The 24,431-nt window shown below is 36.6% G+C and overlaps 2 protein-coding genes across 3 annotated transcripts; one reads left to right on the plus strand and one right to left on the minus strand.

Annotated features, from left to right (window-relative positions):
• The first annotated feature begins 8,434 nt into the window (after positions 1-8,434).
• Positions 8,435-24,431, plus strand: LOC141667475 (pathogenesis-related homeodomain protein). Of its 2 annotated transcripts, none has more exons than XM_074473999.1 (10): positions 8,435-8,572; positions 17,428-18,429; positions 19,517-19,682; positions 19,796-19,919; positions 20,031-20,143; positions 20,225-20,728; positions 21,538-21,765; positions 22,560-22,967; positions 23,275-23,364; positions 23,439-24,431. In XM_074473999.1, the coding sequence occupies exons 2-10, from the start codon at positions 17,432-17,434 to the stop codon at positions 23,862-23,864; spliced, it is 3,057 nt and encodes a 1,018-aa protein (XP_074330100.1). In that variant the 5' UTR covers positions 8,435-8,572; positions 17,428-17,431; the 3' UTR covers positions 23,865-24,431. The 2 variants fall into 2 exon arrangements, with proteins under 2 accessions (XP_074330100.1, XP_074330093.1); XM_074473992.1 differs by lacking the exon at positions 8,435-8,572 and adding an exon at positions 16,496-16,762.
• On the minus strand, positions 9,457-10,077 carry LOC141707499 (uncharacterized). Its single transcript, XM_074510696.1, has one exon. The coding sequence runs from the start codon at positions 10,075-10,077 to the stop codon at positions 9,457-9,459; it is 621 nt and encodes a 206-aa protein (XP_074366797.1).

Here is a 24,431-nt window from a genome sequence, read left to right on the forward strand (position 1 = left end):
GGTTGCCAACTGAGAATTATGGAGAGATGCCAACTGCAGATGAGCTTAGTGAATTCATGGACTTCATCAACTACAGTGGCTCAATCAACTTGGCAAGCCTGAACAGAACAAACCTTAGAAAGGAATGGTCCTTTGTGTTTGATTCTGTAGTGAGGGCTTTCACTTGCAGAAAAACTAACTTTGACAACATCTCAAGTGTGGTGCAGAAGCTGGTGTTCTCAATAGCTCACAACAGGCATCTGAATGTTGGGGCTCTAATTATGGAGGAGCTGGCTACCAGGCTTACTATGCCTTTGAAGAATAGAGGTAAAGAAATCTTTTTGCCAAGGTTTATTATGTCTACTTTAGCTCATAAAGTAAATGACTTACATTTGTTAGCTGTTATTGATAGTAGTAGAATTGGAAATTGTAAGCAAGTGTCCAAAATAATATTTGGCTCACTTACTTCAAAGAATAAGGTGAGTGTAAGTCTTAGAATCACTCCATTTATGTTGGAAAGATTCAAGACTTAACCTTACCCTATGTCATACATGAGGGCTCCTAAATTTGCTAGTTCAGCTATGGTTCCTGAGCCTGTGGAAGCACAAACATAGGCACACCAACAGGGACCTTCCAAAGCTGCAGCCCCTTCTTCTAAACCACTAGATGTTAGCAAACCAACCACTTTAGTCTTTCAAAAGACTGAAGTGAGTAAAAAGAAGAGAAAGGAACCAACCCTTGTTGTTGTAAATGAGAGTGAAATAATTCAAACTGAACCAGAGTCACCCTTGGTCAAGAAACCAAAGAAGAGTAAGTTACCTGAGTTGACCACTCAAAACACCTGTGTGTCCTCCCAAAAGGGCACAATTGAACAAATGGGGAGTAAACAGTTTCTAGATGCATCATTTCAACAGGGTGTATCTATTGAAAAGAGCATTCACCCCAATGCATCCTGTACTGAGTCAGCACAACCTGCACCTAGAGTGTATGGTAGAAGAAATAAGGATGGCACACACAGTGAGGACACATCACTTGAAGCTCCCTCATCCATTCAGGGGGAGCTGCCAACACTCACAACTGAGCAAACTTCTCTAATCTCTCAAATTTCTTCATCATATAGAGCACTTGAATCTGATTCTCAAGTACATCAACACTCTACTGATATGGTTCATGAAACTGTGCTCACCACCCAGAACTAACATCTAGATGGTGAGAGGCTACTAGCTAGGGTAGACCTTGATGACACAATCACAAACATGAGGGTTTCATAAGTTTTTACTGAAGACCCCATGGTCACTCTTGCACCTTTATGTGCACAATCATCTTCACAGATGAATAGGTTTGAGGGTAGTACTATTGAGGGAGAGCTATCTAAATCCTCTCCAATTCAATTGGAGGTTCCTCTAGAAGGAACAACTCCCCTCAAAACCCTAGCCGAAATTGCCTTGACAGTTGAAGCTAGGAGTACAATTGCCAATGACCCTATTGTGGGAGAGATAAGTTCATCACATTTATGTGATAGTGCTCTGCAAGGTGCACAAAGGTTTGAGGTTGGTGTACATGACAGTAACCCAGTCAAATCCCCTCCAATTCTAATGGAGGTTCTCACTACATGTGGTGAACAACAAACTGTCAAAACCACAGATTTATCTGTGAGTCAAACCGTGACTTCAGTCACAGGTGGTAATCTGGACATTTCTCAGCAACCATCCACATCTCAATCCAGCCAACCACATGTCATGGCTCAATGGCTACAAGATATGGAAGCTCAGCCTTCTACAGTTGATGACATGTTGGTAGATCAAATATCAGGCTTGGCCAATCTCTCTCAGCAATTGTTCACTTCAGATATGGGGAACTAGGACTATCAAGCTATACTGATATGCTTCAATGAAGAGGTTGAACAACAGAAGGAGAAGATAGTAGATGAAGCTGAAGAAGATGGAAATGTAGATGCCTGGTTGTCTGATGACCATGTGGCAGAAATGGATGAAGTTTTGGCTAGATTCAGGAGGGAGTACATAACTATCTTGGGAAGCAATGCTAAATCTCTCACTCCTCCTGAAGTCTATGATGCCATCATAGATGTGCACACAGCTCAACTCAAGGCTTTCCATCTCTTTGGAAAGGCCCTTGAAGTAAAATTGACTGGACATACAGATAAAATCAGGAAGCTGATCAAGGAAAAGATGGATGATATTGTGCCTTCTCAAAAGGACATCAAAAATCAATTCCAGTCTTTCACTGAGCAAATGTCAAGGATGGATCTGACCTCCATTGAAAAGGAAGTGTCAAATATGAAGAGTTCTTTCAAGGCCCTGTTTGATCAAGTTCAAGCTCATATCACAAATTTAAATGATACCGGGGTCAAGCTCAATCAAATGTATACTGCAAGGTATGAGCCTTCATTTCTTCTCATGGAGGGTGTCATAAAAGCTGTTGATGAACACTTTGGGTCCTTCTCAGCCAAAACCTTTACTCCTCAAATACAAGAACTTCAAGATCAGATTTCTTCACTTCAAGCTTCCAACTCTGGTTTATCTTCACAAGTCAGAGCTCTAACCACATTGGTTGAGAGTCAATAACATGATATTCAGGCCCTAGTGGAGTCCCATAAGCATTTACAAATGTAGAATACAATTGCTTTGGGAGCCATTATGGGAAAACTCAACATCTCACTGCCAGCATTGTCTGAAGCTGTAAGACCTGAGATTCCTACTCCCCTACTCATGCCTGTCACCAAGACTAAGGGGGAGATAGATGCAAGGGTAGCACAATCACAATCAAAACTCAAAAGTCAAGTACAAGGTCTAGAATAAGAGAGGCTCCTTATGGATGCCCAAGGTCCATGAATGACACAAGAGTTTGACAATTTGCTCATTGGACTAAGGAACTCTCTCAACAATAACTTCTTCACTTACATAAAGACCTTGGAAAAGACGATCAATTTCATCAGGGTGCTGCAGATCCCAGTCAAGGAACAGTTTTTGGAGAAAAGGATAGTGATCAATCTTAATGATTCTGGTGTAGACAAATGTATGCAAGTCAACTTCAATTATCTAATTTCCAGAAGAGCATCTGAGGTGGATATTTTGATTAACAAGGTCAGGATAATCACCAATGAAGAGAAAATGCTACTAGCAGAGTTGAAGAAGGCTCAAGAAGCTGCATTCCCAGAAGCTTATCTACATCCAAGCAAAGGGGTGCACTATATCTGCTCTACAACCAAGCAATTGAAACATTTCCAAGTACCCAAAAATTGTGTCATGGCCAACAGAAGACTGATAATGGTGCTTGAGTCTGAGATGAAAAGTAAGAAATTGAAGACTAGTGAAGATGAAGCTATGATCAAGATTCTGAGGAGATACATTGATAATCCTGAAGCCAATTTGCCTAAAACTCAAATCAACACAGATGAATTGGGTGATGATGAGCAGAAGAAAGATGGTTAAAATCCTTCTGGCTTAAACTCAAGTCAGTCTAGCAAGGCAATTGGTGGGAAAGGTGATAGTGAGAAAGAGAAGGAGAAGAAGAGTGGATCTGAGACTCAAAGGAGGGGTGGAAGGAGACAAAGACAAAAAAATGATACCTCACAACCCCTCCAAACCCTAAATATCCAAATACCAATTGCTAAACCTTCACATTCAACCTCATCAAAAACTGCTCAACCTCAAACCTCTAAGCCTAAGTATTTCTACAAGCTCACTGCAAACTCTCTCCACAAAACTCAAATTACTCACAGCCATATTTCTCTGAAAAGACTCAAAACTGTACCTTCATTCAAGCCACCCCATAAAACAAACTTCAAAACAGTTGGAATAGGGCCAAAAGAAGCCAAGGTTAAGAGAAGATTCAGAAGACAAAGAAGACAAAGAAGAAGACAACTGACAGTTGAATTTCTCAATGATCATGGATTTGGTGAAAAGGCCATCTGGAACATATACGATCAAAATGATTTCCAACCTCTAAATATTGTGGATTCAGATGAAGACTACTTCCAACAGCTAGCTGAAAGAATTGTCAGAGTTTGGGTTATCAACATCAAAGAAGTTAGAATCTACTGCAGTGATGGGTCCTTTGAAAAGCTTGGAAATAGACTAATGGATTCTCTCTCAATTGTTGAACTGAAAAGGGTGATAAGCTTGATGAATGGTAAAGATTCAACCACTAAGGCATGGAGAACAGTATTGGCAGTGTTTGTGGTTAACAGAGAGGAGATAAGAGATAAGCATAGAGATTTACAAGCTGAAAGGAGGAGAAAGTATGAGCATGACATTGATGAGTATATTAGAAGATCAGAAGAGTTGAAGGCAACAGGCAAGAGCAGAATATCAAAGGATGAAAAATTTCTGAATGTAAAAGTTGGCTCTTTGTCAAGATACAGGATAGGGATGTTAGCTAGTTATCATAAGCCAGATTTGCTGATACTAATAGAGGCTCTAACTGACACCCCCAGCTTAGAAGAATTGGAAATACTTGTATAGATTAAGAACATAATTGAGAAAGGATCAGAAAGCTCAGTCTTTACTTAATTATTGTTAGCTGTCAAATATTCAATGTACAAGTGTTGTATCAGCTTTTGTATTGTTTGATTCTCATTCTTTAACTTGGGGTTTGTCTTGTTAACAGGCATGAATTTGTGATAAACAATCTTCTCACAAATTGGGGGAGATTGTTGTGCAAGACATGCCTGTATCATAACAAGACTAAGTCATTCTGACAACCCTGAGATTAGTTGTATTGTAACCTTAATCTGTAATTTATACTTGTAACACTTAATGTTTGTAAAATGTAAATGGAGCAGACTGGAGCATTTTTCTCTAAACAGTGTCAAGCCTAAGAATTCTATCTGGAAGAAGATCAAGAAGGTCATGCCTCAGAATAATTATGAAGAAGCTTGGAGTTGAATAATTCTGTTTGATGAAAAACATTCTAAATCAAGATCTCTACAAGTCACAAAATTAGTGTTATAGAGAAGTCATTCGAGAACTCAGAAATTGCCTATCGAGAACTCAGGAATTGTCTATCGAGAACTCAGGAATTGTCTATCGAGAACTCAGAACATGCTATTGGAGATATCGATAAGTCAGATACTCATTCGAGAACTCAGATATATCGACAAGTATACATTCATTAGAGAATTCTGAGTTATCGATAAGCCAAAGTCCATTAGAGAACTCTGAGTTATCGATAAACCAAAATTCACTAGAGAACTCAGAGTTGTCGATAAGTCAAGTCAACAATGAAGTTTCAGAGATATCGAGAAACCAACATGCCTATCGAGATGTCGAGTTCTCTACAGCTTAATTGGAGATCTCGAAGTGAAGAAATTTCTCTAAGTACAGAATTGCAGAACAGTTTAATATCCGAGATTGCAAATCAACAAACAATTCACATAGCTGGATTGACAAGTCTACAAAAAGCAGCTTGAGAGATGTGCAAGATCAATGACAAAGATTAACTGACAGAGGAAGATTAAAGTAAACACGGAATGCTAAAGATATGCTAAGTCAGAAATGGAAGATTTACTTTTCTATAAATAGAAATGACAAGTGACAGTTTAGAAAAGCTAATAGCATGTTTATTATCCTCTGTGTAAACCAGCAGTTAACTGAGTTATAAAGTTAACACTGGTCCTCTAGTCAGTTATAACAATCTAGATAAAAAATCTTGTATACTCTCTCAAGAAAGGAGCTAAGTTCTAAAACAAGAACTTAGAGATTTTGTAGCAAAACACTGCTTGATTTTTAATATAAAATTAAGTGAATTTTGAAGATCTTTGTTTTACATATTTGCACAGTTATTTATGTTTAACATCTATTCTACTAAATCATTGATAACAGCCAATTGCTAAAGTCTAAGTCGATCAAAAATCAAACATTTAAGCCAAAATACATTCACCCCCTCTATGTTGTATTCATACCTAACAAATAGTAATTTCATAAATAATAGAATCAAGTTGTACAACAATTTTATAAATAATAGTATAAAATAAAATAAATATAAATTAATATCATTGGGCTAACATGTATACAAAAACCACAAGTGGCAAAAAAAACCAATAAAATGCATAACATATAATTTGATATAATATTAAATTTATAAATCATCTCGTGAATTGCAGGGATATATGTAATATGATAAATTGGCACGAGTGTTCAAGATTGTAAATTCTTCTTTATTAGTATAGTCTACATTGTTTAAGTCTCCATCTTATAGTGAAAAACAAACATCAGCAAAAAAAAACAATTTAACGTGACAATTAAACGTGTACTAAAGTTGCCAAATGAAAACAAACACTAAATCACAATAAAGCAACAAATCTTAAAACAAGCAAATAGCCGATAGCATACATCAAAAATCAGTTTTTGTGTAAAAGAAAAATTCACATTTAATTGGACGTCACACCAAAATTCAATTATATATTTTATATGAAAAAGTTTTTAAAATAAAAAATAGATAAAATAAATTAAAATTCAGAATATTCATCATGTGAAAATTATATAATGAAAAAATATAAAATTTAATAAAATAAAATTACAAAAAACGTCAATTAATCATCATTATCAATATACTTATATAAAGGAGAAGACGAGCGCGTTTACGTGGTTTTTCTCATCGTCTCATTCTATTTTTCTAATTTTCTCAACTTTGAATTAATAAATGTCAATAACTATAATTATCTTATATTATTCTAAATATATATTATCATCATTCGTAATATTCTCCTAAAGTTTTCATAAAATCTTTTGTTCAGATTTTTGAAATCTACTTGCCATCATAAAATTCTTCTAAAACTTCTATTTTCTCTTTAAACAAATTTATCGTTTTGATATTATCCTTAATATTTGTTTTAATACCATTTCTTCATTATTATTTTTTAAAATCAACTTAATATATTATGTTTAACCTAAAAAATTCTTTTAATTTGTAGCATATATAATATTATAAATACAAGTATCTATAAATATTTATTATCATTTGTAATATTCTCTAAAGAGATTTACAACATCTTCCATTAAGATTAAACTTGTTCTTTTATTTTAAATCAACTTAGCATCTTCATATTCTTATAAAACTTCTATTTTCTCTTTAAACAAATTTATAGTTTTGATATTATCCTTAATATATGTTTTAATACCATTTCTTTATTATTATTTTTTAAATCAACTCAATATATTATATTTTTCCAAAAAAAAATCTTTTAATTTTTTGCATACATAATATTATAAATATAAGTATCTATAAATATTTATTATCATTTGTAATATTCTCTAAAGAGATTTACAACATCTTCCATTGCAATTAAACTTATTCTTTTATTTTAAATCAACTTACCATCTTCATATTCTCATAAATTTATTTTTAAAATATCATTTCTCCTCCTCTTTCTTCTAAAAATTAACTTATTATATTATATTTTTCTATTTTTTTTCAATTTTTAGCCAATGAAAAGTAACTATAAATATGGTTTCTCAATATTTTTTAAAATCATTATATGATTATACATTAATGTAAAGGAGAAGAAGAGAGTTGTGGCGTGAAGTCTCTCGTATCGTTTCAATCTATTTTTATAATTTTCTCAAAATTTTATATTACTAAATTGAAAAAATAATTATATTGATTGTTGACTAATAAATAATATAATTTTATGATATTAAATTTGTGAATAATGAAAAAATGACTCATTTGAGTAAACATGTTTAATTGAAAAACATGTTTAATGAGAGAATGGTTTTTAAACTTTTTAATTTATTATATTTATTTATTATTCATATTTTAAAATAATTAATATAAGGTAAGAAACAGAAAAAGGAAAAAATATTTTAATAAACCATTGTGAAATGCGGCTTAATATAAATAATTCAAAAACATTAAATAAAATTAATATATAAATCTTCGGGCAAGGGTATAGAGCTAGTTACTTATAAATTGGGTGGTGGCCCTGAATGTCACTTGCGGGTTAAAAATGGCCATAAATGTAACTTCAAAACGGTATATCGTGTAACGTTTATGCAAAACACATAAAACGGTATTTCGTGTAACGTTTTGACATTTTAATTTTTTTTATGCGCAAAACGGTAGATAAAGTACCGTTTTGGTACAAAACGCTATATGATGTACCGTTTTGAGCCAAAACGTTATTTCAACTAACGTTTTGCACATTATAAAAAAATTAAAAAAATAAAGTATCAAAACGGAACACCATGTACCGTTTTACATTAAAAAACAAAACGTAAGACCAATTATCGTTATGAACTGACATTTTGGCTCATTATTTTCAAAAGTGACTTTTTAGATATTTAACATTTAAAAATAACATTTTCGTCATTGTTCTTCTAAATTACAGGTAAGTAATTTATAAATGCAGGACTCTGGAATTTATTTTTATCGGCGGTGAGAAAACGTCTCGGGAACACCAAATTAAAACAAGTCCCCCCCTCTCTCCCCCCTACTTTTTTTACCCCCTCTCTATAAAACCAAAAAATACATACCTCCGCCTCTCTCTCTCTCTCTCTCCTCTTTAGCTCAAGCATCTCACTTCTTCACTTCATTTTCTTCAATCATTCAATCTCTCTGTCACCTCTGCAAGGTAAGCTAAGCTCCTCTCATATGTATGCATTTGTTTATAATGTATTGTGTGTATCTATTTTTCATTTTGTTTTGTGAAATTAAAGATTCTAGGGTTTTTGTGGTTAATGTTTGTGTAATTGTGTTGCACTTGTGGATGTATATATTAGGGTTATAATATTGAGTTTTTATATGGTATAGCTTTTAGTCAGTAATGTTGTTAGGCTTCGATAATGTAGTCTGAATTGTTAGGTATAATGTTGCGGTTTATAGAAGGTCTTATAGTACAATCTCGATTAATTGTTATTTTTTCTCTGTTCCGACTTCCGATTGAGTATTATTTTTAACCTCGATGAATGAATAAAATTATCTGGTCTCGATGGTATTTATTTACCGAGGTTTAACTGTAGTAATAATGTTGTAGTAAATATACGATTTGTATAATATGGGGTTGTATTTCTGTATCAAGGCACAGAGCTATGTGGAGACACTAGATTTGAGTAAGTGTTGATTTATATGAAACATATGTTTTGATAGCGGAGTTAGTGGCATAATGCAAAGGTTTAGAAGGCTGAGTGTTCTAATCTCAATTGCAACGAAATAATAATCCTGGTTTACCCCAAGATTTAAGTACATGTCAGTTATATATAAGAATTTAAGTTTAAGTTGAGCATTTGGTGGCACAGTGCTTAGGTTTGGAAGGTTTATGTAATGAACTAACTAAGTTGTGCAATTAATCACACTCAATTTACTGTTAATAGCAGCAATAATTCGTAAAGTATTGGATATCTGGGACAGTTTGGACGCCCAGTCGCCTCCAATCTACGAGAACACTAATACAGTCAATCGATAACTCCAACCCTAGCCTCCTCCCCCTTTTTACTATCCTCTTCACTAATTACCCTTTTACCCCCTTGACTCCATCTTTTCTTTAACTTTGACCAGTGTAGTTAATTTGACCCTTTTTGCCCTTGCATCTTTATTTTTCCTTCTCGAATACATTATGGGTTGCTTTGCCTCTGTTGGGTGTATCACACTACCTTGCCCCCAAAGACTCACCTTGTCCTCAAGGTGAAAGTCTGGAAATTGCACTCCTGCCTTCTCCACATCTTCCCAAGTCGCTTCATAATTAGGCAAGCCTTTCCACTTGATTAAAGCTTCCAACTTTCTGACCGAGCCTTGCTGAATTTGTCTCACTTCCAGCAATTCTTCAGGTTCAACAATTAGCTCTAGTTCTGAAGTTAATTGACTCGGAATGGTGGGGTTTGCTGGTGCGTGGCCCACGGCCCTCTTCAACTGCGAGACATGGAAGACGGGGTGGATTTTGCTGCTCTCCGGTAACTCTAGTTGGTATGCCACGGCTCCGATCTTCTGAGAAATTTTAAAGGGGCCATAAAACCGCGCTGCTAGCTTGTCAAAGGGCCGTCTTGCCAAGGATTGTTGTCGATAGGGTTGCAACTTGAGGTAAACCCAGTCCCCCAACAAGAATGATTCCTCATGCCTGTGTGCATCAGCTGCTCGTTTCATTCTTTGTTGTGACCTGTGCAAGTGGAATTGCAAATCGTCAAGAATGTGATCCCGTTCTAGCAGTAGCTCCTCAACACTGTTAACTGTAGCTTGTCCTTTATCCACGCGGAGTACGTGGAGGAGCCTCCCTACCATACAATGCCCTGAAGGGACTAATCTGTGTGGAAAGATGAGGGGCTGTGTTGTACGAGTACTCAGCCCAATGTAGCCATTTTGCCCATGATTTTGGCTTCCCTCCGACAAAACAACGAAGATAAGTTTCGAGGCTTTTGTTTACATTTTCAGTCTGCCCATCCGTTTGAGGATGGTAGGCCGTGCTCCGCTTTAGTCTTGACCCTTGCAACTTAAAGATCTCCTTCCAAAAGGTGCTAAGAAAAATCTTATCTCGGTCCGAAACAATTGATCCCGGAAATCCATGCAACCTCACAATTTCCTTAATGAAGACCGTTGCTACAGAGAAGGCGTCAAAAGGATGTCGAAGTCCCAAAAAATGAGCATATTTGGTGAACCTATCCACGACAACCAAAATTGAATTGTATCCGTATGACATGGGAAGTCCCTCTATAAAATCCATGGTAATGTCTTCCCATACCATGGTAGGAATGGCTAGGGGATGCAGCAGCCCCGCCGGAGATTGTTGTGAAACCTTTTGCTGCCGGCAAGTCAAACATTGCCGGACATACTCGGTTACGTCCTTTCTCATCCCCTTCCAATACCAATCCCTTGCCAACCTCAAATACGTTTTAACTTCTCCTGCATGGCCCCCCACCATTGAATCATGGTATGCCATCAGTAATTCAGAATTTACACTGGATGATTTTGGTACCACCATTCTGCCTTGATAGCGAAGTTGCCCCTCGATCATCTGCAATTTACTAAGTTCCCCATTTCCACCTTTCAAACCTTGAATGATCAGTTGTAAATCCTTGTCCCCTGCAATTTCTTTGTCTAATTTTTCCCAAGACACACTATGTGTAGACACCATTGCATTAAGAATTACTTCCCCTGTTGTTTTCCTGGATAGAGCGTCCGCGACCCGGTTGGCTGCTCCGGGTTTAAACTGTATCTCGAAATCATACCCAAGCAGTTTAGTGACCCACCTTTGATACTCAGGGTTAACCTCTCGTTGTTGGGTTAGAAACCGGAGGCTTTGTTGATCTGATCTAACGATAAAGTGCCTTCCCATCGGGTAATATTTCCATTTCTGCACAGCCAATACAATGGCTATCAACTCTTTTTCATACACTGATTTTTGCCGCCCCCTTACTCCCAACAATTTACTGAAAAACGCGATGGGCCTGCCTAGTTGCATAAGAACAGCCCCTACCCCATAACCCGAAGCATCAGTCTCTAAAATGAAGGGCTGTTTAAAATCCGGTAATCGCAGAACAGGTGATGTCGTTAGTGCCTCCTTGAGCCGATTGAAGGACTGAGTTGCGGCTTCACTCCACCCAAAGTTGTCTTTTTTGAGTTGTTCCGTGAGGGGCTGAGCCACTTGTGCATAGTGATACACAAACTTTCTGTAGTACCCCGTCATTCCTAAAAACCCCCGTAATTCCCTCAAATTAGTGGGTTGAGGCCACTCCAACACAACAGCCACTTTGCTCCGGTCTACTTCTACCCCTTCTTGAGATATGACATGTCCAAGGTACCCAATGGACTCCTTCCCGAACTCACATTTTTTCCTATTGGCCACTAACCCCTGTTCTTCCAGTTTTTCCAGCACTTGTTGGAGATGGTATATGTGCTCGTCTTGATTCTTACTATAAACCAATATGTCGTCGAAAAATACCAACACAAATTTTCTCAAAAACGGTCGAAACACATCGTTCATGAGTGATTGGAACGTGGCCGGGGCATTTGTTAACCCAAACGGCATCACAAGGAACTCGTAGTGTCCGTCATGGGTTCTAAAAGCCGTTTTATGAGTATCTTCCTCTCGGACCCGAATTTGGTGGTATCCCGCTCTCAAATCCAACTTGGAAAACATTGTCGCCCCACTCAATTCGTCTAATAGCTCATCAATTACCGGAATTGGATACTTATCTGGGATAGTTTCCTTGTTGAGGGCCCGGTAATCCACACAAAATCTCCAAGAACCGTCTTTTTTTTAACAAGCAACACCGGGCTCGAAAAAGGGCTGGTAGACGGTTTGATGATCCCCGTCGCTAACATGTCCTTGATAAGCCTCTCAATTTCGTCTTTTTGACATTGAGGATATCTATACGGCCTTACTCCCACTGGTCCACTGCCTTCCTTAAGGCGAATAGCATGTTCATGAGATCTCTTGGGTGGCAGGCCCTGCGGTTCCTCAAACACCCGACTGAATCTGAGCAAACTGTCCTCCAAGAAACTAGGGACTTCTGTTTCTTTTGCCCCCGGCTGGTCTTCTTTAGCATTCATGTGCAGCAGTTCCACTTTTTCCATCTGCCTACACTCCACCATAAATCCTCCACCTGACTTCTTTAACGTTTTGACCATTACCTTCAATGAAATTCTTGATCTAACCAGGGAAGGGTCATTTCCTGCTTCCAATCTGTCATTACTATCCCTAAAGTTTCCAGCCACTGTACGCCCAAAATCACATCTGAACTGTCTAACCCCAACGGTAGAAAATCAGAAATCACCTCTACTCCGCCTTCTAGCTGCAATTTAATTCCCCGACATACCATTTCCTCGAACTGAATCTCCATTACCCAAACACACTCCAAACCCTCCAGATTGTTCGACTGGTAACCCCAACTCTCGCACTAAATCCAGGGCCACGAAATTGTGCGTAGCCCCCGGGTCGATCAACACTACTACTTTATAGTCACCTATTATTCCTTTTAATTTCATTGTCTTGGGGTTCGAAAATCCTATCACTGAGTTGAGTGAAACTTCCGTTACTACTTCTTTTGGCGATGACAGACTATCTCCTTCTTCCCCTTCTGAATCGTCCTCCTCTTCGATCAGTAGCACACTCAACTCTTTTTTTCTACATCGATGCCCCACCACCCACTTAGCATCACAACGGTAACATAAGCCTTTAGCTCTTTTGTCTTGAAGTTCTCGCTCCGTCAATCTTCTGATTTCCCCTTGGGTGTTTACTAACGAAGTTATTGTACTTGGAGATTGGACCGATCCTTGTGATTCTGCAGACCTCGTACTTCAGGGCCGTGAAACTAGAGGGCTATTTGGCAACCCATAAGAAGAATGGGCTACCGAGGAAGCTCCTTTTGAGAACCCAACAAAAGACCCCGTACGAATTGACCCCAACCCAGATTTCCTTATTCCTGTAACTCGATTCTTTTCCTCTGCTCTACTCGCCACCTCCATTGCTTGTTCCAGACTTAAGGGATTAAGTAACCTCACCTCCATTTTCACCTCATCCTTGAGCCCATTGATATACTGTCCCATGAGTATATTCTCTTGAATTCGATCTAACGGGGATGCCGTTTCAATGAACTTTCTGTTATACTCATTTACAGTAGAAGTTTGCGCATTGGAGAGCCATTGCTCATATAAAGACCCTCCACTGACTGGTCGAAATTGCCTCAATACAAATGTTTTCAGATCCATCCAACGGCGAATTGGATGTCTCTTGTTCTCCCATTGGTACCACTGCAAAGCGTCACCCTCTAATGCAACTGCAATCACTTCTAACATCTCGTCTTCTCCCATCTTATAAAACTGAAAATACCGTTCAATTCTAGTTATCCAACCATCTGGGTCATGACCATCGAACACTGGCATTTCCAACTTCCGATATTTCCAATTCCCGGACCTCCACCAGAACCTCCCGAACCTCCACCAGAACCTCCTCCTACAAATCCACTTTCATCATTCTTACTTGCACCTCTACCATAACCTTCCCAAGGCCTGTCACGAAACCCAAATCCACTACCCCCATCATATGCAAGTAAAGAAGTAGGAATACCTTGGACAGGAGTATGCATACCTGCCATTACTGGTTCGGGCTGATTAACACTTCCATCCAGCTTACCATTCACTGGTACTTGAACATTTTGCAGCTCTGTCATCGTACTGCGTATCTCAGTCTGTAATTTGATCTGTTCATTCCTCATAGAGTTGATTAACGCCTCTTGGTGCTCACGGCTGCGAGAAATTCTTCCCTCTAGACGACCCGCTACGACTTCGATCTCTGCCCCCAATTTTTTTGTGGCCTGATTCTGCCCATCTAACAACACCTCTGTCAAGGAGTGTCTCATAGCCTCCGTAGCTTTTTCAACCGCCTTGGAGACCATCGCTGTCACCGTTGTATCCAGATCTGCTAATTTGCCTTCTAACTCCTCCACTCTTTGATTCATTGTTGGCGGCCCCATTGGATTGTTGCTCTAATACCACTTTGTAATGAACTAACTAAGTTGTGCAATTAATCACACTCAATTTACTGTTAATAGCAGCAATAATTCGTAAAGTATTGGATATCTGGGACAGTTCGAGACGCCCAGTCGCCTCCAATCTACGAGAATACTAATACAGTCAATCGATAACTCCAACCCTAGCCTCCTCCCCCTTTTTACTATCCTCTTCACTAATTACCCTTTTACCCCCTTGACTCCATCTTTTCTTTAACTTTGACCTGTGTAGTTAATTTGACCCTTTTGCCCTTGCATCTTTATTTTTCCTTCTCGAATACATTATGGGTTGCTTTGCCTCTGTTGGGTGTATCACAGTTTAGCCAGATGGTTCATGGTCATACTGTTTTGGTTCCGCTCACAACAAATATTTTTACTTTGGAAATTGAATACAGAGCTTAGGTATCAGATGTTTACAGAAATGTGATCGCCGAGTTGGTTGAATTTACTGGATTTTTTGATTGAGGATTTGGTTCAAATACTGTTGTTTTTATTTTGTATGACAATTCTGCAACCATTGTCCACTGCTTGTATGATTTGATATTAATAATATTGTCTGAATTTGAACTTTATCAGCGGGTGACAGATAAGTTAACGTGTTCATTTTGCTATGGGTGTGCAGTGTGGTAGGTATAATTAGGATTTTGGTGGATGTGGGATGCACATATGAGTGTAGGACTACTTAAAAAGAGTTACAATTGCATTTAGCTAAATAGTTTCTGTAGTTTCTTTTGGATTCTTTGTATTAGGTAGACTGGTAGAGATGCTCAAGAGATGAGTTTGGTACAACGGCCCAACTTCCTGTTATCCTTAGACCTTAGTTCTTTGTAGATACTTGAGCATTTTTTGTTTTGTGGTTTAATGTTTAGTTTGTTGCACTGTTTTTTATGTGTTAGTAACCTGTCTAGTAGTCTTTTTGGGTGTCAGCTCCATATGGGTCTTGTTGGTATTACAAGGTCATCTAGAAGTAATGCTTTTACTTGTATTTCACTGGATAAAAATCCGGTTGAGTAAGGGCTGACATGGAAGCTGAGACTATCATTAGATTTCTCTTATCAGGCTTATGTCACTGTTTGTCTAGTCGGGTATTGTAAAATTTGTAAAAGACAAACCTTTGATTCATCATGATTCATGAAACAACCAACTCTTATTGTTAAATAACCAAGTCTCCTAGAAGGAGACGGTGATGCATGATATATATAGGAAACATTGAACATATTGAATGAAATTAATAAAAAGGTAACTTGGGTGGATTAACGGCATAAATTCCACTATCCCAAGGATTCCATGGCCGCAGAAGGGATGAGAGACTATGGATCACAATCCATAAAATACAAAGACTAAATATCATATTTGACAATACCTCAATAATCAAGTCTAATATAATATGTGAGGATCACAGTACATAAACAAGGAATAAAAACCTTAAAAAAAATAACCTAATGTACCAAGGCCTAAAACAACTTGACTTATTATAGATAAACTATAAATCTTATAAGCTACTAGCCATATTGACAGGGAACAGAAGTGATGGATTCTTATTTACATTTTTTATGTAGACTATATAAATTTGGCGTAGAGGAAAATATTTTATTTATTATATGTTTTATAATTCGGATTAAGAGTTTACTAAAATATTACTTCATTTATAATAAAGTCCAACTGGTTACGGGCCTTAGTCTGTTAAGTTATTTAATTAGGTATTCTATATCTGATGTAATCCCCACATATTTTTCAGCTCCGATTATATACAAAATTTTCTTGAAATAATATTTGCATCAATTGTTCTTGGAATATAAATTGGGGTGCGATCAATTGTTCTTGGAATTTAAATTAGGGTAGTGATTAGGTTGCGATTTAATCACCCAATAGTGTATAATCTTTGTTTTGCTATCTTTTCGTACATCATGCATGCATAGAACATATAAATATATAACTTATTTGTATAACGAATTACTAACTATTATAAAATTTCTTCACTACCATTCCCGATTATTCTCTCATTGTTCGAGTAAATTTGACTGCAAGTTCGGTAGAAGGTAACAACCATGCAAAACTGAACTAGAACGAAGAACAGTCTTTTACACTAATTTAAAAATAGTCGAGGAGGTGCAAAAACTGTGAAATGGGACTACCAGGGAGACTGAAGAAAGTATTCCAAAATGACCAAGTTAATATACTCAACCTCTATAATATCAACGGTCATTTTATCCTCTTGAACAACTGGAACATTAAAAGAATCCGTATCAATGTCGAAAGCAGCTTCAAATTTGTACTCTATGCAACTATTCACAAATTGGTATGAGTTTGGAATCAAGAATCAGGTAGGTGGTATGGGATTTAACTTTTAAGTTTCATTAATGATATAATGTGTTTTGTTTAGTGTTGGAATTAGTATTTTTATTTTGAAATATTAGTAAGTTATTAATTAAAATAATTTTTTTATAAAATATAAAAAATGTAAATATTTTTTTTTAATTATTTGTAACATTAATTTGTTTATCTTTTTTTGTTATTATTAATATATTTTAGAGGAATAAAAAAATAATAGTCATACCACCCTCTCATACCTCGCCCTGGTTTCAAAAACCTATATACCTTGGGGGTTTGATGTATGGGTATGAAAATAAAAAAAAAATATCAACCACAAGCATGAAGTATGAATGCGATTTCATCTACCTTAACCATTTTGGTATATTATTTAGAGGAAAGAAAATAGTCATACCAACCAGGGGGAAATCGCATTCATACTTCATGTTTTTAGTGTCCTTCTGCTAGCGCTACCTTTAGTAAATTTTGATTACTACATCATCTTATTATATTGCTATATGCAGGGAAAAACATTACGATGAATGTGGCTATGTATTACATGTATCTGCTACAGGAATATTAGAGAAATTACATTTGTATTATTATTTATTTACAAAACTCTTAAAAATCTATTCAGTTGAGCTATTAATATTGATGTATCTCTAATGCAACAATGCAGTATAATGGAAGAAAGCTCAGGCACGAAGCCAAAGGAATTAGAGCAAGAACATCATACTGTCCCAAATGGTAGATGTACAACACACGGGCATATGGAAAATGCAATGGCTAAAGATGAATCAGCAGGAACAAAGGTTGAGGTATATATTTCTGTCGGAGCTAAGATAGTACCGTCTGCAGAAGATTCAATTAAACTTCTGCCTCTTGGAGAATTGCCACAAGATACAAATTTGTGCAGTTCTAGTCCTGTGAAAGTTCAAGACGAAAATCACACTGGAATATTATCAAGCTCAAAACAAGTTACGCCAGACCATAATTATAAGCTTGGATCTGATATAGTTGCTGATGAAGCTAAAGAAAACCATGTGATTGCCACAGAAAATACTGACAATGAACCAATAAAAGACCAAAATTCTGAATTTGAGCATATCAGTATGGAACAGGAGGGAACACCTCCAGAAAAAGTGACCCAAAATGATAGTTTGGAGTCCTCAACTTCAAAGATAGACATTCAATCCAGAATATATACTGGTGATTTATTTGGACCGCCAACAGATAATGCTTCAAAAAAAATTGGTCTTGAGCAATTGGGACCTGGTCAAGAGACTGGTACTGAGGGTCCTAGTAATTCGGAAGACGCAGTTAAAGGAACTCCCGTGTTGCCCGGAAACGGACAAATCTCCCTTACATCTTTAGAGTGTAGTGACAGTGTCAAGGTATTAACTGAGAAAAGAAAAAAGAATAAACAATTACCAGTAAACAGCAGCAGATCATTGCGCTCAAGGTCGCAGGAAAAATCGAAAGTACCTGACACAACTAATATTGTGATGGAAGAAAGTGCTGACAAAGAAAAGAAAAAGAAGAAGAGGAAAAAACTATTAGAGAAAAATAAAGGCGATGAATTCTCTAGAATAAGGAAACATCTAAGGTATTTGCTGCAAAGAATACAATATGAAAAGAGCTTCATTGATGCTTACTCGGGGGAAGGATGGAAAGGGCAAAGGTTTGCACTTTTTTAAATCATTTATCTCCTTGCTCACTTTTTTTCTTGTGGCCTGATTTTTGTTTGTTGGTTTTCAAGTTGCATATTAAACATCGTTATTGAGTTGTAAACTAGTCCAAAGGCTGATACGTTGTTTCCCTTGCATTCGTAATTACATATATTTGCATGTATTTGAGATGTTTAAACTTGTTAGTGTATAAGACATTTAAAAACCCGAAGTTGTTATGCGCAACTGATTAGCCAGTCCAATAGTTGTCAAATTGTCATTGACTCAACCAAGCAACCTGGATTTTGGAGGCAAGGCAGTTGACTGACCAAATGAGTTTTTAAAATGTAGACCGATGCAAGTACATATTATTATAAAATGTGAGTAATTAATAAAAGCAGCACATGTAAATAGAATTAGAATTAAAACCTCCTACAACTATTATCGACTATGTTATAATTACTTAACTTATCAAATGTATTTTTTTTGAATCCTAATTACAGTCCTCCCTAATTTTTATTAACATGTATGCTGTTAATTTTTTTAACTGTTTTTACTTACATAACCTATGAATGTGATTTGTGCTTGTTCTTCATGTTGCAAAAAGGTGATCAAATAATTAGTTATCATTTTAATCAGTATCTTATATAATGGTTTTATAGCCTATTATTACTAGTTACTAGTCAGTAACTAATGTGTTCATATAAACTTATAATTGTTATGAAGACTCGGTAGCTTATTAACTCGTACAATCCCCCCCCCCTCCCTGGGGGATTCCCACCATCTCAATTCTCAAATCTTGTGCTATTTTATAATAATAAATATAAAGGAATGGATATAAGGATATATTATATGCACTAGATTACCTAAGCTAATATTTTGCATTATGTTTACGGAGGGGACTAAGAGTCTCTTGGAAATGCTCTGATAAATGTGCTATCTACTCTGATGTCTATTTTTATAGAGGAATTAGTGAGTGCAATATATTCTGACGTGCATTTTTATAGAGGAATCAGTAAGTGCAAATCATTGTGATGTTTCTGGATGATTCTATAGTAAAGTCTTCTGATTTTTGTTGTCATTTACTTTGTGATGATTCAGCTTAGAAAAATTAAAACCAGAGAAGGAGCTTCAACGGGCAAAAACTGAAATTCTTCGTCGCAAATTGAAAATCAGAGATGTATTTCAGCGTCTGGATTCATTATGTACCGAGGGAAGAATTCCAGAAACTCTATTTGATTCTGAAGGAGAAATTGACAGTGAAGATGTAAGTTATTGTGCAGGACAATGCACCATGTTTCTCCTTTATTTATATTAATTCTGTTGACACTACAAATTTTCTTTTATGAATGCTTGGATAAGATATGTATGTTGTGACAGATATTCTGTGCAAAATGTGGATCCAAAGATGTGACTCTTAGTAATGATATCATCCTCTGCGATGGTGCTTGCGAGCGTGGATTCCACCAATTCTGTTTGGACCCACCATTGCTGATAGAACACAGTAACATTTTAATCTTTAAAACAATGATAATTTTTTATAACTTTTGTCTCTTGTGATTAATGTCCTATTCCTCATCTTTTTCCCTTTCTTTCTTTATGTAATATGCTTCAGTTCCTCCTGGTGATGAGGGTTGGCTTTGCCCTGGATGTGATTGCAAGGTTGACTGCTTAGAGTTACTTAATGATTCTCAAGGAACAAACATTTCAGTCAGTGACAGCTGGGAGGTCTAAACAACAACTTTAGTCAGACAATGCAAGTTAAAAAATGCATTTTGGTTTGATGTTTCTTACTTTTTGCATCTGCAGAAAGTCTTCGCGGTTGAGGCAGCAGCAGCAGCAGCTGGGAAAAATTTAGATGATTTATCTGGATTGCCTTCAGATGATTCTGAGGATGATGATTATGATCCTGATGATCCTAATTTGAATGAGAAAGTGCAGGTAGGTGTATCGAGTTCAGATGACTCTGATAATCATTCGGCATCAGATGATCAGCGGGTTTTACCGCAAAAGGAACTGTTATTAGGTCTTCCTTCAGATGATTCAGAGGATGATGATTACGATCCTGATGGCTTAAATATTGATCTGAAGTCTAAAGTGGAAAGCTCAAGTTCTGATTTCACATCTGATTCAGAAGATTTAACTGTTGTGTTTGATAAGTGTAAACCTTCTGGTGAAGTTCAAGGACCAGTGACCTTATCTCCAGATCGCGTGAGGAGTGATGAGGAAGATGGACATCTCGAAGAAGGTGATCCTGCCTCTATGTATCCGAGAAGACAATTAAAGAGATTGGACTACAAGAAGCTACATGATGTAAGCACATCTTATTAAACAGCTCTCTTGCAATCTATTGATTAATTTACAGTAGAGCTTGGTCTTTGTCCTAGAAAAGTTGTGTTACTTCTGAGACATAGCGGCCATTATAGATATGTGAATGTGATGCATGTGGTGTAATGCCAGAAGAGAATATTTTGTTCCTGTTCAACTTAGAGAACACTAGAGTTAACTTATTTCGCCTATGCACTAATAAGCACACCACGTTGAGCCTCATTGGACAATGAATACACTCAAAAAACGTTCTCCCGTGGGAGCTCACCGGTAGTGGGGATGTGGGTAAGTCTTTAATGTCCATATGGTATATATTTTATCATAAAAAAGGTATCTTTAAGTTTGTAAGATTTGTTGCAGTATCTGGATGAAGAAAAATGCAATGGATTAGTTAAATATATTTTAAGAATCTTTTAAAAAAAGTGATTAAAAGGAGAAGATGGACTTACTACGATAATTTTATTCATATAACGTTGATAGCTTGTATTTGATTTTTTACATGTAAACGTATGTGTGTATAGGATGTGTCTTGCAGATTAAAAGACTTGGAATGAAATATGAAGAAATGTTCACACTCTTTATGTTGATATCAATAATATGTATGACATCCTTAATATTTTTTTAGATGTAGCCAAATTTGAAATATGTATTGCTCCAAATCAGGTACATCTTAGGCTCGTTTGGATTTAACAATCTTTTAAGAATTTTGCTCTTTCCCAGTCGAGTAATATGTGGTATATGAGTTATTCCTGCTTAAATTAATTATTCTGTTTCATGGATCCCTAATTTTAAAGGAGGAATATGGAAACACGTCTTCTGATTCTAGTGATGATGACTACATGGATTTAGCGTCACCAAATAAAAAAAGGAATAGTTCTGACGAAGACGACTCATTGTCGCCTAATTTAGAGCATCTTACTACAGAGCATGGGAAAGAGACTGGTGATCCTGAAGAAGGTGATTTTGCCTCTATTTATCCAAAAAGACAAGTAAAGAGATTGGACTACAAAAAGCTACATGATGTAAGCACCTCTTGTGACACAAGTCTTTTGTAATTGGCAATTAATTTTTCTATCGAGTTTGACGAGCTACGTTCATGTCCATGAAAAAATTGTGACTTTTGAGACGAAATGGACACTGTAGATGTATGTGGTGTTATTCGACAAGATATGATCTTGTTCCTGTACAACTCAGACATCACCATAATTAACCTATGCTGCATATGCACTAAAAAGCACGCCGTAATGAGCCACCTCGGACATTTATACACTCAAAAACCGTTCCCCATGGAAACTCACTAGTACTGGGGACGTCGACGAGTCAGTAATGTCCATAGAGTGTATATTTTCTTAACAAAGAAAAGTATCTTAAACTTAGTAAGATATGTAGTAGTATCTGGAAGGAGAAGAATGCAATGGATTAGTTAATATATTTAAGATCTTAGAAAAAAATGTGATTAGAAGGAGAAGATGGACTTGCTAGAATAATCTTATTCTATAACATTGATGCCTTGTATTTAATGTTTTAGTTCCATGTAAATGTGAATGCGTCTTGCAGATTAAAACACTTGAAATGAAATATTAAGCATGATGTTTACACTCTTTATACTGATTTTAATGAATATGACATCCGTAATAATTTTATAGCAGTACTCAAATTTAATATATGTATTGGTCCAAATCAGGTACATCTTAGGCACATTTGGATTTAACAGTGTTTGAAGAATTTTTATCTTTCCTAGTTGAGTAAGATATGGTAAATTTAGTTTTTTCTGCCTAAATTGATTACTCTGGTTCATGAATCCCTAATTTTCAAGGAGGAATATGGAAACACATCTTCTGATTCAAGTGACGAAGACTACAGGGAATTAGCGTCACCAAACACAGAAAAGAATAATTCTGACAAAAAAGATTCATTCTCGCCTAATCCTACTACGGAGCATGAGAAAGAGACCGATGATTTGGAGCTGGACCACAAAATGCGTGAAACTGCCCAAATTAAGGGCGGAATTAAAAAGAAGCTCCACTTTAATGGCACAAATTCTACTTCTTCTAAATCTTGTAGAAGTTCTACGACCGCTCGTGGTAGAAGTTCTTCTAGACTTAAAAAGGAGTCTGACATCAGCGGCACAGAATCTACCCCTGCTAGATTACAGAAGGATTCTTCCCCCACTGGTGGTAAAAGTACTTCTAGAACATCATCATTTGGGGAACATGCAACCCAGGTATGCGAGACCTCATTTTCAACTTTTTGCATATTAATCCTCTTGGTTAAGTGGATTAAAACAAATCATATACTGTGGTTGAAGAAAAAAATCCTACAAGTTCTGCTGTTCTTATAATTTTAAGTGAATGTTCGTTGTCATACGTTAATTGCTGTTTATATTATATATAATGTAATTTAAATAGAAAAACATTGTGCAAACTGGGGTGTTCAACCATCGGTACAGTTATGTATTCCAACACAGTCAATTCTATGTATATACACGTTCCACAATGCATTAGTAATATGATGGTATTTTTTCTGTGCAGAGACTCCTACAATCCTTCAAGGAAAATCAGTACCCTCAGCGTGCTGTGAAAGAGAGTTTGGCTTCAGAAGTAGGTCTTTCAGTGCAGCAGGTAAATAAATTTCTTTTAGTTAGTTATCGGGATCTTTCTTTCCACCTCTCTGCAAAAAGTTCTTTGTTAAACAGGTAAGCAAATGGTTTGAAAATGCTCGCCATAGCTTTCGCCACTCACCACACAAGATATCAGATGCGGCTAAAATTACCCCAGACAAAGGCACTCCCCTTCAGAAAAGCATGAACTTGTCTGAATCCAACTCCAAATTGGTCTTGGATAATGCTACTTGCAGTGAAGTCAAAAAGAAGAAACAAGATAAAGGAATGGCTGCCCTGACAGAATGCTTTGACAAAGACATAACATCGAAAATGGTTGCAGATGAAGAAGGCAGTAGGCAAAATTCTAGAATTACAAGAGCAAGGAAAAGAAAAGCCGAGTTTATTAGTGAAGCCACAGAACCTAATACAAGTGTGGAGACACCTAAGCAGAATGTAGAAGTTACTCCTCCAAAAACCCAGGGAGTACGAAAAAGTAGCAGAATCCAGTCAAAAAGTTAGGAATCTGTCTCGTGAGTATTTAGTTTGGATGGCCATGTAGCAGCTTTAGCAATCAGAAGCAAGAACGAGGAAGGAGAAAATTTTCAGAGTCACTTAAAGCAGCCAATTATATATTTGGTAGTCACTTTCGTTGAGCAGGTTTGTCACATTTAATCCCAGCAAAAATGCTCAGGAAGTGATCATAAGTTGTCGGAAAGACTTAAAAAGACTTGGTAGTATCATTATGCAGATGAATTATTTTACTTTGCGTAGGTACATTTAAGATTTGTTATCAGTCTGCATGTTTGATGATTTGACTATGAATGCACTTTCAGCTGTAGTTCAGGGGTTAAGAAGGTTTGGTCTGACTGCCATATTCCTTAGACTAGAGCGCCATATATAGTGGCAAAATGTTGTTATTGGCTCCGGGTTTTTTTCTGGCTACTACATTATGACCAGCGTGGTAAAAAAATTCCGGCTAGACATTTACCCATTCCATTGGAGAATAAGGAAACTGATCTGAATATTCTGTACTTTGGATTTTTGTTGAGAAACCTATATATTTATTTAAGTATGTTTAAAGATTAA

The sequence above is a fragment of the Apium graveolens genome, chromosome 1 (genome assembly GCF_009905375.1).
Source record: "Apium graveolens cultivar Ventura chromosome 1, ASM990537v1, whole genome shotgun sequence".
In the NCBI taxonomy this organism is placed as follows: domain Eukaryota; kingdom Viridiplantae; phylum Streptophyta; class Magnoliopsida; order Apiales; family Apiaceae; genus Apium; species Apium graveolens.

What these genes read in the sequence shown, in the direction of transcription:
- LOC141707499 (XM_074510696.1), bottom strand. Translation starts at nt 10,077, where the DNA reads ATGAAACGAGCAGCTGATGCACACAGGCATGAGGAATCATTCTTGTTG.
- LOC141667475 (XM_074473992.1), top strand. Translation starts at nt 16,740, where the DNA reads ATGAGTTTGGAATCAAGAATCAG. An exon ending in GAGAAATTGACAGTGAAGAT is followed by an intron (nt 19,683 to 19,795) that starts GTAAGTTATTGT and finishes ATGTTGTGACAG; the next exon opens with ATATTCTGTGCAAAATGTGG. An exon ending in ACTACAAAAAGCTACATGAT is followed by an intron (nt 21,766 to 22,559) that starts GTAAGCACCTCT and finishes CTAATTTTCAAG; the next exon opens with GAGGAATATGGAAACACATC.